The sequence below is a fragment of the Gossypium arboreum genome, chromosome 10 (assembly GCF_025698485.1).
Source record: "Gossypium arboreum isolate Shixiya-1 chromosome 10, ASM2569848v2, whole genome shotgun sequence".
NCBI lineage: Eukaryota > Viridiplantae > Streptophyta > Magnoliopsida > Malvales > Malvaceae > Gossypium > Gossypium arboreum.
The window spans coordinates 125373807-125391409 of record NC_069079.1 but is presented as its reverse complement, the minus strand read 5'-3'; the positions used below and the strand labels follow the sequence as shown (position 1 = coordinate 125391409).

General features: G+C 35.3%; 1 protein-coding gene across 1 annotated transcript; it reads right to left on the bottom strand.

Annotated features, from left to right (window-relative positions):
• Positions 1-707: 707 nt before the first annotated feature.
• Positions 708-1340, bottom strand: LOC128282179 (ankyrin repeat-containing protein BDA1-like). Its single transcript, XM_053020341.1, has one exon. The coding sequence runs from the start codon at positions 1338-1340 to the stop codon at positions 708-710; it is 633 nt and encodes a 210-aa protein (XP_052876301.1).
• Between the last annotated feature and the right edge of the window lie 16263 nt (positions 1341-17603).

The window sequence follows — 17603 nt, the reverse complement described above, 5'->3', positions numbered from 1 at the left end:
TGTAAGATCTCCCAAACACGGTAAGTGTTAATCAACCAAGAGAATGAATGAGGTGGTAGGAGAATTGCTGTTAAAAAAACTGCTGCCCAAAAGGTTAACGTGTTGTAAACCCAAAACGAGGAGTATTCAGATGTCCATTCATCTTTTATATGAAAACGTCAATTGCGGAGGGACTGGGCACGGGTGCAGTATTGATGTCGGTTTTATGCAAAAATGTGTGGGAATTTAGAGGCTGATCTTGACTTAAAGAGAATTGGTAGTTCTTGAATGCGCTGTCATCAGGCGTCTTTGGAGGGTTTAAAGAGGCATAGTAAGTGGTGGTTATAATTAGTACAGTGACTACTAGAAATGTGTGACGCATCTCATGTGGCATACCCTTCTTTCCTCGACCTGCTTTTATTCATTTTTCATACCATGTCATATTTTTTTTAAAGATTGGATGTGGAATAAAGAGGTGGAGATATTGGGAAGCGAGGAAGAGGAACCACTCAAACCTCCTGCTTTGCTTAGCATATCTATATATAGTCCTATCCGCTTGCCTTTCATTCCATGGGTATTGTGATTGGATATCTAGTGCTGTCAGTCCCTCCAAATTTTTGGCATTGATTTGGTATCGATCATCGATGCAAGTGTTCCAGTAATACTTCCACCACTGTTAATTAGAATATTCATATATAAATAACCCTTTTATCATACTTACATACATATCAATAATTGACTTGATTAGGAAAATTAGCATATACCCGAGGTCTGTTTCTGATAGCTGCAATGTGTAGCACAGTGTTGCCACCAATGTCTACCCAACTCAGTAGTTCTTCCTCCCAACGGTCGGCAGACTCATGGCAGCTTCTTGGAAGCCACCCCACCAAGACTTGGAAAGCTTCAAACATGTCGTTTTTCACAGCAAGATGGAATACCGTCTCATCTCGAACAGTCACATCTTCAATAGCCTCAGGACAAACCGCAAGTAACTTGATCAAAGGATCAACATTTCCAGTTTGAACCACATGGTGCAGAGGAGTGAGGTCCTCCGTCCCTTTGACACGAACAAGGCCTTCATCAAACCTGAGGAGTCGAACCACTGCTTGAGTTCTGTCATTTTGCAGAGCCAAGTGCATGGTGCTAAACCCAGCTTGGTTTAGCTTTCTCGCAAACGTTGGCTTTAATTTGACCATCTCCACCATAAACTCAATATGCCCAGCAGAGGCAGCTACATGCAATTGAGTATTAAAAAAAGGCACATCATCAATACGCTGAAAAACATATGGATCATTCAGAATCAACTCATACAAGAGGTTAATATCTCCTGTTTGGGCAGACTGTATCATATCCTCATCCATAGCTTTTCTTTTGAGGGGTAATAAATTAAGCAGTAAATTTTCAGATTACTGAAAACTAAGGAAATTTGCAACAAAACACAAAGAAGAAAGAAGTAGAAGACAACATAGAAAAAGAAATAGAACCTATATTTTCCGGAAACACATGTATCTGATCTGACCGCAAGTTATTCATGATTTGAACAGTACTCTAGTTTAAGGAATTAATATTTTTTGAAGGCCCATGGAAATTTCCAAGCAGCAAAGTCATAGAAAGAAGGTATCCAGTCCACATGAAATAAAATGGTTGGTTTTATACATGACATTTCCAACTATGAATTCTTGGACCAAACAAAAAGCTACCTGAAGGAGTGATGAACGAATGGTTTAATGCACTATATGATTCTGGAAATATATTTTGTAAATGTTTAAGATTTGTTATTATCTCTCTCAATAATGTTGTGTCTCATTTTTAACTCGTGTTCTCTCTTTGAGAGTATAACGCGCCTTATCACTACATCCAAGAGTTGTTAGTCACTGATTATTAGCACGTTTTTTAGTTTTGTCACCAATGTTATCAAAATTTTTTTGGTTACTCATCAGGTAAATTGTTAATAGAATGTTGCCGTGACTTTTTTATTAACATAATAAAAAATTCATCTTTTAATATTTATACGTTCATCAATTTGATTATAATTTTAAAATTAATGAATTTAACCTTTAATGTTTGCATATTATATCAATTTAATCTTGATTCTAAAAAATTCACAAAAATTATTAAAATCCAAAAATATATAAAAATTAAACAAACAGATAAATATTCAAAACAATTTAAAATAGGTAATCCTAACAATAATTCTAATAAAATTCAAATTTAAATAGAGTCTTATGTTTATATATCTCTTCTTTGAAATTTTGCCCCCAGGTCTTTCAAATTTTGTATTTTTGGCACCACTTCTTTCCTATTTCGCATGTTGGCCCATTTTATCTTTAAATTCACGCTTTTTGTCCCTAAATTTCCTTTTATGTTCACTTTAGTCCTTATAAGATAAAAAATCATAAAAACCCAAATTAGTAGGATCATACTCAAAATAAATATGTAATTAATACATAAAAATATGTCATTTCAGAGTATTATCAATAGGTTAAAATATGTCATAAGTCTCTATACTCTTCAAAATTTTGAAATTTAATCCATGTACTTTTATTTCTAAGAATTTAGTCTCTTTACTTTTCAAATTTCAAAATTCAGGTTCAGTTGTTAACATTGTTAAATTTTTTGGTTAAATTTTTGGTGTTACATTTTGAAAAAAACTCATTTGGTAGCGATATAACTAAAAAAATGTTATAATAAACTTAAATTTAACAAAAAATTTAACAGCCCAATGAGTTGGATTTGATTTTGAAATCTAAAGAGTAAATTGACTAAATTCCTAAAAATAAAAATATAGAAACTAAATTCTAAAATTTCAAAGAGTACTTAAAATAAATTAAAACTTCAAAAAAATGTGATTCACAACATTATCCGAGTATTAAGTATATCCATATCAAAATTAAGGCAGATTTGTTGGTGAATTAGGGAAATATATAATATATGTGTTCAATTTTACATACACAAATTATTAACAAAACTATTCACGTAACATCATTTTACATTTATATATTATATACACTAATAATTTTACTTATTTAATATTAAAATAATTAATGTATTGAATAAGTTTATCATACTAAATTATATTTATTTTTCTTATTTTGCTTTGAAATTTTTCCAAGTATATATGGTTTCAAATTTATGTGTTTTAAAGCGTAATTAGTTGTACTATAATAATATTTTAATTTGATATGTATAATTTTTCAATTTAACTCGAACAATTTTACTTGATTTAAATTGAATTCATTTCACTTGACTCGATTTGAAAAAAATTAAATCGATTTAGGATGATAAAATATGACTCGTCAACTCAATCAACTTAATTTTTTCACTTGATTTGATTAAATACTCTCCCTTAGTTGAAAGAACCCTATATATATCAAATAATAATCCTTCCTTCCCTTTACTAAGGATAATTATTTGATACACATATAATAGAACTTCTTAACTCCACAACTAGGATTAAGAGGTTTACAAATGTATTTTACTAATATTTTAAAAATTAAAATAAAAATAGAACACATTATGGTCTCTAAAATTACTAAAAAATTGAAAAGTTCTAAAACTTTTTTTTTTGTAAAATTCTGAACTTTCCTTAAAAACCTAAAATTTGAGATATTCTTAAACTATATTTTTCGAATTAAAAAAATAAAATTATTAAATATGCATTTCAAAATTATTAAAAGAGATAAATTTCAAAACTGTACATGAACATTGATCGGATATACAAATCAATACACGAACTTTGGTTTGGTGCCGTTATACGCACGAAACTTTGATTGTGGTTTAAATGTATACTTAAAATTTTAATTTTGATTCAATTATTCACGTTTAAAGAAATAAAGACGTCGATTTATTTAAAAAAGAGAGTGTAATCTTCTTTAAAACACTTATGTGTTAATTTGGAAGATCAAAACTACAAGATTTCAATGGATTCAAGTAAGCTTTCACATTTAGTTTTGATCTTAATTTATTCTATATTATTTGACATGAAAGATCCTAGTTTATTAATATTTATATCATATTTCCTGTTATAACATATTACACATGGAACTAAAATTTAATGTGATTTTAAGATTCTTTATTAAAATTATTAGACAATATATTTCAAAATCTTATTAATATTAACAAAATATATTTTTAATTAAAATTAAATAAAGTTCATTTATTAACAAAACATAATTTTGATATTTATTTTCTTTTCTTGAAATCAAGGTGGCTTTCCTCGTTCACACCACGGGGTGCCAGTTTGTTTAAACTTTTGAATATGAAGTATGAACGTATCAAAGGCAGAATCCTTAGTACAGAATGATTAAAAACTAAAATCCATGGAAGAAACAATTCTTTTAACCTTCACCACTACCAAACATAATTGCCTGCCTTTTCTTACTTTATGTTGTTTCCTTGTCCACCGTCATTGACGGACCATGCCAGTCTTTAATTTTTGAATGAATCGCTTTCGATGGTTAAACCCTTCCAAATTTTCTCCTGTTATTGTCAATTGGCCCGCCCTTCCTCACAGCTGCTCGTACAGGAAAGGCGAGTGAATTTTATAGATTAATCTACTGAGATGGAAATGTTTTTAGGCCGCATTGATGACACTTCATTACACTTAGCTGCTGCATTGGTTTCGCCAATGGAAATTACGAACTAAAAGCCGTCATTCGGCTAAGAAACTAAAATCGATAGATTGGATGTTCTCTAACTCTTGATTCAAATGCTTGAAAATAAAGACTTTCATTGGCAAGTGATGAACCAAAAATGACGAAGATAGCAACACTGCACTGCACATATCTGCCATCTATAATCAACACCGGTTTAGATCATCCACTTCTATAAATGTACAAACTTTAGATCATAATCAATCAACACCAACCAATTTACATAGTTTACAACTAAAGAACCTTGAATAAATGTACAAACTTTCCCTACCTGATATAGTGGACTCAGTTTTTCTTTGCAATTTCTTACTTATTGTAGGCCTTCCTAATCTAAAAGTAAAACGAATCATAAAGAAAAATACAATGCATAGTAAATCAATTGTATATATTTTGAATTAATATAATAATTATAATCACTTCGCGCACTAAATTTTTGGGGCCACTTACATTAGTGTGTACAAGATCTGAAGGTTAAATTACCCTAGTACCTTTTTCAATAAAAGTTTACTCGGTAATCTTACTTTTCATGTAAGATTCACATTGTTGGAGATAAATTTCAGTAAGTGTACTTGATGGGCGTCGAAATCACTAAATAATTATTACAAAATTGTAGTAAAGAGTGGTAGTAGGGTCGAGTCCACGGGAATTAGATATCGTAATCAACTTCTGTGTTTACTTATGAACAGAATATTCGTCGCGTCAAACAGCGTGTCAAGAGTCGTGCCCATGACTCTAAACGTACTTGTAACAAAATTAAACAATTAAATCGAGGGAGTTTGAGAATGTTTAAGAAAGTAAAATAATCTAATGAGCTTAATTAAACGATTGAATACTATTGAAAATAAATGTAAACTGGAAATAAATTCAGACTTGTGTAAACAGATAAAATAAGCCTTAGCCTTAGACTCGGTAAATTTCGTATCAAGAATCGATCCTAGAAAATTAATCTTTTCCTCCAAACGATAAGCTGTTTATAGCAGTTAAGAACGTTTAACCACCAATTCCTCCTCTAGTAGCTAGCTCCGGTATGACCTGCAAACCAACCCTTATCGATAATCTAACTGAGATACACGTGTTCTCGATTCAAGATTCCGGCAGCCTTGCGTTCTGAAGAACCCAACTTGAATTAACGACCTCAACCGCGTGGGTTGTTTAAACTTGATCACTTCTTCCTTGATTTGTTCTCGGAGAACTGAATACAGCACAGCTGACTCGTTTCTCCAACTGTCAGTAAACACGACTTTAACCCAACGTGCACTTTGTCTTGAAATTGAGTTTACTTTAAGGGATGATTGGTCTATCCCGATACTTAGGAAAAAAGTGAATACCGATTGGAAAGATTTTTAGTGAGGATACAAATCTCACGATTCCCGACCGGAAAGAACACCGGCCTAAAGCTAAGATGAAATTTAGCGAAGCATGAATTTATTCATGCTTGAAAGTTGTGGAAGTTGATTGAATTTGTATGATAATGGAAAAAATTGGGGATTGAAAGGGCTTTGAGAGCAATTGGACGAATTTTAAAAAGAACAAAGAAATTGGAATGAAATGAACAAAATTCCCTCGTCAAATTGAAAGACAAAAGAAAATAATTCAATTCCAAATTGAAATAAAAAAAGAGAAAATAAAATAATTCAACTCTAACTTAAAATAGGAATACAAAATTAATAGATGATTTCCTAAGAATATAAAGCCCCTATTTTTTTTTTTTGAAATCAATAGACCGGGTATATTATTAGAAAAGATGAGAAAAAATAACAAAAAGACCCATTAAAGACCTTTAGACCTAAGCCTATTACATCAGACCTAAGTTCAAATCTGGCCACATTAAATTGTATATTAATGAAGCCTTCCTAAAAAAACTGTAAAATAAACATAACTTAAAAGGAAAAAAAAAAGCGATAAATGAGTCTGAAAGAAAACAGGAAACTAAATATCTACCCAGTCAACTCAAACGGCTGGCCTCCACTACTCATTTCAAAGCACCCATCCGTTTTCAATTTTAATAGTAATTTTAATCTTTTATTCAATTTGGTCCCCACTCACCATTAAAAACAACCTACACTTAATGGTACAAAATTTTTGGCATAAACTACACCTCAATTTCAAATCCTCTTGTCAAAATTTGTTGTTTAATAGTCACATAATCGAATGCTTGCATTGGTTTTTCAATACAACTTATGAATTATTTAGCCGCAAAATGCTGGTTTAAAAAGTCTGTAATGAATTTTTTTGATACATGTAGCGACGTAAAAATTTTAGCTTTCGGCCGCTAATTGTGGCGATTAGAAAAATTGAAAACCTAAAGTTTGAGTTTAAAATAAAGAGGGAGTCGCCACCGATCCTTTTTCTTAGGTGTGATCGGACACCAATTAGATCTATTTTTAAAACAAAAGAAGGCTAAGTTCGGGTCTACGTCGAAATCCAGAGAAAAAGTAGGGCTCGGGAGTCGGTTACGCGTGAGGAAGGTATTAGCACCCTCGCGACGCCCAAAATTGGTATCTCATAAACACGTGTTGTCTTGATTTTCAAAAATACGAGTTCAATGGAAAATTTAATCGTGGTCTTGATTAAAAAGACGAGAAATTTTAGTTTATTTCAGTTTTTGAGAAGGGTATATCGTTTTAACATGAATCAATTGACGTTCACCCAACATAGCGATGAACTCGATGACTAAATGTTAAATCGGTACATTGCCTCGATTATTGAAATTACTTAGCAAAACAAGAGTATGATTTTCGAAATAATGTGAAACAAAGTTGATACGAAATAAGAATAAATAAGTGGAAAAACTATAAACGTATTTGAAACAAATAACAAATATTACAATAATGTTGAGGATAACACTAATAAGGCATGCAAGATGTAATTATAGTATCGAATACGAGAAAATAACGAAAATACAATGAATATACATATGAAGATAATTAAGAATATATACGTATATTAAAGATATATATAAACATATACTAATATCAGCACCAATAATAAGAATGATATAATAATAAAAAATACATACATGAGGTAGTATAAGAAATATATGTAACTAATAACATTGAAAATACATATATGATATGTATAATATACATATTAGAGTTGATAACAATATGTAAAAAAAACTAGTCATATGCTATATAAATACATACCTATATATAAATAAGAATGATGTTAGAAATATTCATAAAAATAGTATAAAAGATAAAAAACTAATAACATTAAAATATAAATATACGGGCAATATGCGATTATATACATATGATAGTTATAAAAAGTATGGTATTAAACACATATAACGTATGCATATATAGTAACATAAATACTAATATTATATATATCACTAATACAAAAATGATGATCTAACATAAAAATAAAATAAGATAATGATAATTTTAAAATGAAGTATAAAAACTATATAAAGGTTATATGTTCATAAAAATAGGTATGTATATATAAGTAAAGATAAGAAATAGTGACAAAAATAATATAATAATGATAAAAATATAGAAAGTGAATAATATACAAAGTATTAAAATAAAATAAGAATAAAGCAATAGGTAATAATAAATATAATAATAAAAATATAATATTAAAGATAATACTAAGTATAATATAATAATAATAATGTAATAATGATAGTAATGATGACAATAATAATATAAAAAGAATAGATAAAATAATAGAAAAATAGATTTAAAAGATAATATACAATATGGTGTTAATTGAATATATAATATAATATTGAAATATATATATCATAACATGATAGGAAAATAATGATATCATTAAAGTAAAAATCAATAATACTATATACATACATACATATACATATTAAGATATATACATAAATGATAAGATTTATAATAATAATAAATACAATACATAAAAATAAGAAGAAGTAAGAAAAAGGACTGAACAGAATTAAAATCGAAATTTTCGAGGCGAATTTAGAATAAAAACAAAAGAGTGGGACTCATTCGAACACGCGTGCAAGTAATGGGGACCAAAAGAGCAATTTTCCAACGCCTTTAAAACGGTAAGCATCAAGGGAACCAAATTGCGGCGCAACAATTAATAGGGCCAATTTGTAAATAAATATAAGTTTGATTTAAAACATAAAAAATGCGGAAGGACTGATTGCGCAAATAGCCCCTCTCTTAAAAAACACGCGGACCCTGGCTGGAGCGGGTCGGGAAAATGGTGTCGTTTTTAGTTTTAACAGAGGGGGTCCAAAACGGTGCGTTTTGGACCCCTATATAAGTCAAAATTTTTTTAAAAATCTCATTTGGCACCAGCAGAGGAAAAAAGAGAAGAAAGAGAAGGGAGAAAAGAGAGAAGGGAGGAAGGAGAGGGGAAAAGGGGGAGCTCCGGCCACGGGTCCGGTTCTTGAATCAGTCACGGAGGTCCTCCGTGCAAGCGTCGACCAACGCTCACGGTGGGTAAAAAGGTAAAATTTATATATATATATATATTTTTTGAATAAATGTGTATATATATACTAGAAATGAGGAAGAAAAGAAGAAAAGAAAAATAGATTTAAGAAGATAACAAAGTCACCTTCCGATTTATGTTTTCGTTCCTGTTTCCCTTTATGTATTTTCTCTCGCTTTTGTATTCGATGTATGCTATTTGTTGTTTGAATCTCTTGCTGATATTGTTATTACGAAGTGGTTAAGTTTTGCTTCTCTTTTTTGAATTTGAATGGATCTTTAGTATATTCGATAGAAAAATTTCCAACCCTTTTACATCAGTTTGAATGGCCTTTTTATAGCCGAATGTTCCAAAGGATAGTACAAAAATATTGTTTCTTTTCTTGGCTACTACTCTGTTGCTGCTGTTGTTTTATTTTCTTCTTGCAGGTACAGAGCATGCCAAGCATGCGCACGGGTGTGGCGTACGAGGACTGTGGCGGTATGGGACTGTTGTAGTGGGGGTATGGGGCTGTTGTGGTGGGGGTATGGGGTTGTTAGGGTTTTTTGTATTATTTGGGTCTTTTAGTTTTGGAGTTTGGGTCTGGTTGTAAAAGGGGTATTGGGTCTAGTTTGTAATGGGTCAGTTTGTTTTAAGTGGGCTCTGGGTTAAGTAATATTGGGCTGGGGTTAAGGGTTTAATATTTGTAATGGGTATTGGATTTTGGGCCTAAAATTGGCATGTACAGCTGCCCCTCTTTGCTCATTGTCGTGTAACGGGAATAGAGCAAAGACATAAAGAAAGGCCAATTTTGCTCCGTCTTGCCGAGTCTTGACTTCATCGGTGCTCTTCTTGTCCAAATAGTTTCCTTCTAGTCCATCTCATCTTGTAGCTTTGGTTCAATCCGCTGTGTTTTCTGATATACGTCTTGTAACTTCAATCTTCTCTAATGTAACTTCAAGGATATGAGATTTGTGTCTTCGATCTGCTTTATTGTAACTCCAGAGAAATAAAGTCTATAGCTTTGGTCTGCTTTTCTATTGCTTCTGTGAGATGAAATTTGCGATCTTCTCTTCTGTAACTCTAGCAAGGCAAGATTTGATATCCTCGATCAGCTCCACTGTAACTTCAGGAGACAAAATCTGACATCTTCAATTAGCTCCAATCTTTATTCTTGACTCGGCATGTGATCTTGAGTTCAACTCGTTTCTCATAATATGAATTGACTCTTTAAAAACAGACATTAAAAACAAAAACTAAAAATATCTCAGCATGTGAACTGAGGCTCAACTCACTTTTCGCCATATGAGTTGATTTTTTTCTTTTTTTCTTTTTGACAACAGAAATTGAAATTATCTCAGCGTGTCCTGAGGCTCAACTCACCTCTCGCCATATGAGTTGAAATTAAAACACAAAAATTGAAAATACCTCAGCGTGCCCCGAGGCTCAACTCACCTCTAGCAATACGAGTTGATTTCGAAAAACAAAAATTAAAAGGCTTAACTCACCTCTCGCAATATGAGTCAATTTAAAACATAAATTAAGAATACCCCGGCGTGCCCCGAGGCTCAACTCACCTCTAGCAATATGAGTTGATTTTGAAAAACAAAAATTAAAAGGCTTAACTCACCTCTCGCAATATGAGTCAATTTAAAACATAAACTAAGAATACCCCGGCGTGCCCCGAGGCTCAACTCACCCCTCGCAATATGAGCTGATTTTTGAAACAAAAGGAATTAAAATACCTCAGTGTGACCTGAGGCTTGACTCACCTCTCGCACTATGAGTCAATTTTTAAAACATAAACTAAAAACACCTCAGCGTGTGACCTGAGGCTCAACTCATTTCTCATAATATGAGTTGATTTTTGAAAACATGAATTAAAGATACCTCAGAATACCCAAAACATATCATCTAGTGGAAATCATGTGTCTTTTCCTTTGATTCAATACAACTATCATCACGTCCTTTGCTCTATTGGATTAACTGTATATGCCATGCATGATGTTATCATGATATGCACATGTTTGTCTTAAATGCCTTTATGCCTACATGATTATGCAGTGTTCCTTAAGCATGTTTGTCGTATGTCTTTTTTCGTCTCGATTCTTGTGATGGTCCGAATTCATTACTTCGGCTCTTTCTCTTTACGCCATGTACACGTCTTCAAGCTTCACGAGTAATCGACGTTTCTCAGATGTCACTCTTTTGCCCCTTGTTGAACTTTGTTATTGCTTTGAGGCTCTTTATCAAATTTTCATCCAGGTAATGCTTATCATTTCTTTTGTTTAGAGTATGTCATTTCACTATTTATCATTAAATAAACACATAATGAGATGCATGAAAATGGTCAGGTAGGGACAAAAAGGATATCTCATATTCCTTTATTTCAAGTGTGGCAAACAAAGAAAGTTAACCAATGATAGTACAAATGTGCAAAGAAGAGATCGTATTCAACGGATACAAATGCTTTAGATATTCGACACATGAACTCTTCACGTTCCTCAATCAAGAATCTTTTAGAGTCTGGCTCCTTGCGTAGAAGATTTCGAGCTTTCAGAGATGCTTCAAATACTGTAGTCTCACTGTTTGTCGTACAGTTTAAAACGCCTTGCCTTGTAAGCTTCATTAGAACGCCCTCTTGGGTTTTCATCCTAATCTTTTATGTTTAACCAAAGCGCCCTTTTCGGGTTTTTGCTCTGATCTTTTTTTTCTTTTAGATGCCCTTTTCGGGTTTTCATCTCAAGCATAATATTTCTTCACTGCATCTGAGTTCACTGGATTCGGTAGCTCCTTCCCATCCATCTCGGTAAGGATCAAAGCTCCGCCTGAGAATGCCTTTTTTACAACGTATGGTCCTTCCCAATTTGGCACCCATTTTCCTCGCAGGTCTTTTTGTATTGGGAGAATCTTTCTCAGCAAGAGTTCTCCTTCATGGAATTCTCTTGGTCGTACCTTCTTGTCATGGGCTGCGATCATTCTCTTTTGGTACATTTTCCCGTGACAAATTGCCCTTAGACGTTTTTCTTCAATGAGGTTCAACTGATCATATCGAGCTCGAACCCATTCTGCTTCTTCCTAACTTTGATTCCATCAATACTCGCAGAGAGGGGATCTCAACCTCGATAGGTAGCACAGCTTCCATTCCATAGACTAGAGAGAAAGGAGTTGCTCCCGTAGATGTTTGCACAGATGTGCGATATGCAAACAAAGCAAATGGAAGTTTCTCGTGCCAATCTTTATATGTCTCAGTCATTTTCCCAATGATCCTCTTGATGTTCTTGTTAGCTGCTTCAACAGCCCCATTCATCTTTGGGCGATAGGGCGAGGAATTATGATGCTTTATTTGGAACTGCTCGCACACTTCTTTCATCATCTTATTGTTCAGATTCGTGGCATTATCTGAAATGATTCTTTCAGGCGAACCATACCGGCAAATGATTTCCTTTTTCAAAAACTTACAAACCGCAGTTCTCGTCACATTGGCAAATAAAGCAGCTTCTATCCATTTTTTGAAGTAATCGATAACCACAAAAATGAATCGATGTCCATTTGATGATTTTGGAGAAATTGGCCCTATAACATCCATGCCCCACATAGAAAAAGGCCACGGAGAAGTCATGACATGAAGGGGCGAAGGGGCTACATGAATTTTGTCGCCGTAGATTTGACATTTGTGGTATTTTCTAGCAAAATTGATGCAGTCACTTTCCATTGTCAGCCAGTAATAACCGAGTCTCATGATCTTTCTGGCCATACTGAAACCATTGGCATGTGTCCCAAAAATTCCTTCATGGACATCTTCAAGTATCTTTCTGGCTTCGACATCATCCACGCATCTCAAAAGTACTTGATCCTTTCCTCTTTATCTGAGATATCCCCATCAAGAACAAATCCACCGCCATTCTTCCGATTGTTCTTTTGTCGTTCTCATTCGCTTGTTCGGGATAACTTTGATTCTTGATATATTCTAAGATATCATGGAACCAAGGCCGTCCGTCTGCCTCTTTCTCAATGCTACAACAAAGTGTGCGAGGAACCTCGATATGCTCATTTTGAGGGCATTATTTCGCTTCTTTACTTGCTTTGAACATTGAAGCCAAAGTGGCGTGGTATCACCATTGGTTCTCTTCTCGTGGAAGTAATGAAAAGTTATTTCTTTGAATTCCTTGATCAATCTAGCCACTAAATCGCTGTACTTAATCAATTTCGAGTCCCTCACTTCCCACTCTCCACGGATTTGGTAAATCACTAGGGCTGAGTCCCCGTACACCTCCAATATCTAGATGTTTCGTTCGATAGCTACACGAAGCCCCATGATACAGGCCTCATACTCTGCGATATTATTGGTATAGAAGAAGTTCAGTCTTGCGGTGAACGGATAATGATTCCCGTCTGGTGATACCAGGATTACTCCAATTCCATGCCCTAGAGCATTTGACGCACCATCAAAGCACATCTTCCATGACTTCTCTTTTGATGACTCGGATTCTATTTCTGTGATACACATTAAGTCTTCGTCTGGGAAATCGAATCTTAAAGACTCATATTCCTCTGTTGTTCGAGTTGCTAAGAAGTCAGCTATTGCGCTCCCTTTTATCGACTTCTGACTTACATAGGCAATGTCATATTCCGAAAGGAGGATCTGCCATCGCGTAATTCTTCCTGATAGTGCCGGCGATTCCATCATGTATTTTATTGGGTCCAGCTTTGAAATTAGCCATGTCGTGTGATACAACATATATTGTCCGAGTCTCCGAGCTACCCAAACCGAGCGCAACAATATTTCTCAATGGACGAATATTTTGCCTCATATTGATGAACTTTTCTTGAGGTAGTAGATCGCTTGTTCTTTCTTTCCTGACTCGTCGTGTTGCCCTAGTATGCAACCCATTGAACTTTCGAACACAATCAAATACAAAATCAATGGTCTTCCGGAGTTGGCGGTACTAGCAACTGGAGGATCGGACAAATATTGTTTTATCTTATCAAAGGCCACCGGCATTCCTCGTTCCATTCTCCGGGTTATGTTTTGAAGAAGCCGAAAGATTGGGTCGCATTGGTTGGTAAGTTGAGCGATAAATCGGGCGATGTAGTTTAATCTCCTAAAATCCTCTAACTTCCTTTTGCGTGCGGAGGTGGTAATTCTTGGATGGCTTTTATTTTATCTGGATCAACTTCGATACCTCTTTCATCGACAATGAAGCCTAGCGACTTTCCCGAGGTAGCCCGAATGTACATTTGGTGGATTAAGCTTTAGTGAAACTTTCTCGACCTTTCGAACAACTTCTTGAGGTTCACTACATGCTCTTCTTCCCCTCGGGATTTAGCAATCATGTCGTCGACGTAGACCTCTATTTCTTTATGCATCATGTCATAGAATAACGTTACCATAGCCCTCTGATATGTTGCCTCAGCATTCTTTAACCCGAATGGCATCACCTTGTAGCGTAGCGTTCCCCACATTGTTATGAAGGTAGTTTTCTCCATATCCTCGGGGCCATCTTGATCGATTATACCCGAGAATCCATCCATGAAAGAAAACAATGAATGTTTTGTTGTGTTGTCCACCAACGTGTCAATATGTGGCAAGGAAAATTATCTTTTGGGCTTGCTCGATTCGAGTTACTGATAATCCACGCACATTCATACTTTGCCATCTTTCTTTGGTACCGGACTATGTTAGCCACCCATTCGGGTATTTGGAGGCTTGTAGGAAGCCGTCAAATTGCTTCTTGACTTCCTCTTTTATTTTCAACAAACATTTGGGTCTCATCCGTCTTAATTTTTCTTTGGATGGGCTTGCATTCGCTTTAATGGGAGCTTATGGACCACTAAATCTTCATCTAGCCCGGCATGTCCTGGTATGACCATGCAAAAACATCTTTGTATTCATGAGTAAAGTGATCAAACTATGCCGGTACTTTCGAAATAGAAGTCCCAATCTTCACTTCTTGTTTCCTCTCTTCAGTGCCCAAATTTATTATTTCCACAGATTCTTCATGAGGCAGAATCTGTTTATCCTCTTGTTCCACCATTCTTAACAATTCAGGAGACGAGGCATAATCTTCAACATTTTCTTCGACTTCAAATTTTCCTAAGCAAATAGCCTTCTCAAAATCAATTTCAAGATTCGTAACGGGCTTATTCATGTCGTCAATATCTGAGCACCTGAAAGTTGAATGGAACAGGAAGCTATAGGGGGACATCCAAGTATTGGAAATAACAAACAAAATGTTATGTCATGGCAATGAGGCAAATGTAAGGATAGGCTATGAAATGAGAAATGATTATGAAATTAGTGATAATGCGAAAAATCGTGACAAAATGCACCTTCATTGATATTCATTTAAATGATAAAGAGCGAATGCAAGCTTTTACAAAAGAATTCTATTATATCTAAGGACACAATAGAAGGTTAATGTTTAGCATTACTCTGAAGACTTATAAACTATGAGAAGCTCCTCAGCAGTCCAATTGTTCAATATGAAACCAGGAGGGCAAGGGCGTATCCTCGAGACATTCTTACTTGCACCAGCCTCTTTGTCAATGACATTTATACTGACATTCTGAAAACCCCTTTCAATTAACCCCAGCATGTTTCGTGGATCATCTTGTCCAGGGTACATCATTCCCGCAGATGTAAATGTTTTTGACAAAGGAGGGTACTCTATTGGTTCCCATTCTGGTTCTCGACCCAAAGTCCTTGCAATTCTTCTCTCTTGATCCTTCTTCCACTGTCTTCTTCTTTGAAGCATGTCAAGTTGGAATCCCAAATCGTATCGGCCTTGTGGTGCACTGGCTTTAAAGCCCTAACTATTCCTTGCAGATGTCTCCCTAAACCTCTTCTCGCACTAGCTCCCCTTCCTACGGTCAACTTGACATCCATTCTGGTATTTCTTGATAGTTTTGGCATCAGAATTCTGTTTCCCTCAGCGACGAAAGTGGCATTGATGAATTCAAGGGATCGAAAGGAACATTCCATTGCATCCTTGCTTACTTCCAGGTATGGCGCATCAGCAGAGATAGATGCGACAATGTCTTCTTCACCCTCGACTGTGACCAAACAGCCATCCATGATAAATTTTAACTTTTGATGGAGGGATGATGGGACTGCTCCAGCAGAATGGATCCAAGGTCTTCCCAAAAGGCAGTTATAAGAGGGTGTAATGTCCATGACTTGAAATTCGACCTCATAGATGTAAGGGCCCACTTCCAAAGGGATTTCGATCTTTCCCATGACTTCGCGCCTCGTCCCGTTGAATGCCCTCACCATGGAATGATAGGGCTTTAAGTAGGACAAATCCATCGGTATTCTGGAAAGCGTAGCCAATGGCATAACATTTAATGCTGACCCATTATCAATGAGTACGTTCGGTATTATGTAGCCCTTGCAACGGGTCGTGATATGCAGTGCTTTTATCGAACCTCTACCATTTAGCGGTATCTCATCATCACTAAAAGAGATAAAGTTGTCCGCATTCAGATCGTTTACCCACCTATCAAGCTTTTCGACAGATATGTTGTTGGCCACGTAAGCTTGATTTAACACCTTCAATAAAGCATTCCGGTGTGGCTATGAATTTAACAGCAGAGATAGAACTGAGATTCGTGCTGGCTGCTTGCTCAATTGTTCCACCACACTATACTCGCTGTGCTTAATAAATTTCAAGAATTCTTGAGCTTCTTCCTCATTCACAGGCTTTTTAGTTTCTTGCACGGGTGGAATTTCTTGCTCGACTTTGACTTCGTGCATCACTGCTTTCCCTTTTTGCTTTGAGTTGCTACTTTTCTTTACCGGTTCAACTTCTTTAGAATAGCATCGTCCACTTCGAGTAAAATGACCTACCTCCCCAACATCTTCAGTTATGGCTTTGGACTTTTCAACTTTCGGTGTAACGATATTAACATCATATCTCCACGGTACTGTTTTGTTGTCTTTATACGGGAAAGGAAATGGTACTTCAATTATCATTTTTGGTTTCACCGGCTCCTTCTTCGCGTCATAATAGATTATTAACGATCGGTCGGCACTATATGGGAAACCTGATGATTGATTATCAGAGGCACATATTTCTCCACTATCAGCCTCTTTGGCTTTACAAAAAATCCCAATCTCCTTATTGTCCATCATACTTTGCAGTAAACTTCTGAATTCCTCGCAGGACTGAATGCTATGCTCCCCAATACCATGGAGCTCGCAAAAACTGTGACCTTTTGCATCTTTTCCTTTGGATACTCCGTTAGAACGATAGAGCAAACCTTTCTCACTTAGTACCTCCCAGATTCTCTGCAGAGGTGTTCTTACTTCAGAAACCCGTCTTCTACTTTGTCGTTTATCCTCTTCTCCTACTGCGCTCACATTCCCTTCGGTGTGGTTTGGGAATGGATTCCGGTCGTCTTGCCAGTACCATCAAATCGCAAAATGCCCGTGATCGATGAGCCCTTGAACTCTCCTTTTGAAAGCAAGGCAGGTTCTCGATGAGAATGCCCCGGTTCCTGCGTGGTATGCACAACTAGCTTTTGGATCGTACCACTTTGGATATGGAGGTTTAAGGGGTGCCA

Coding starts and splice junctions, on each gene's coding strand:
- LOC128282179 (XM_053020341.1), bottom strand. CDS start 1,340: ATGGATGAGGATATGATACAGTCTGCCCAAACAGGAGATATTAACCTC.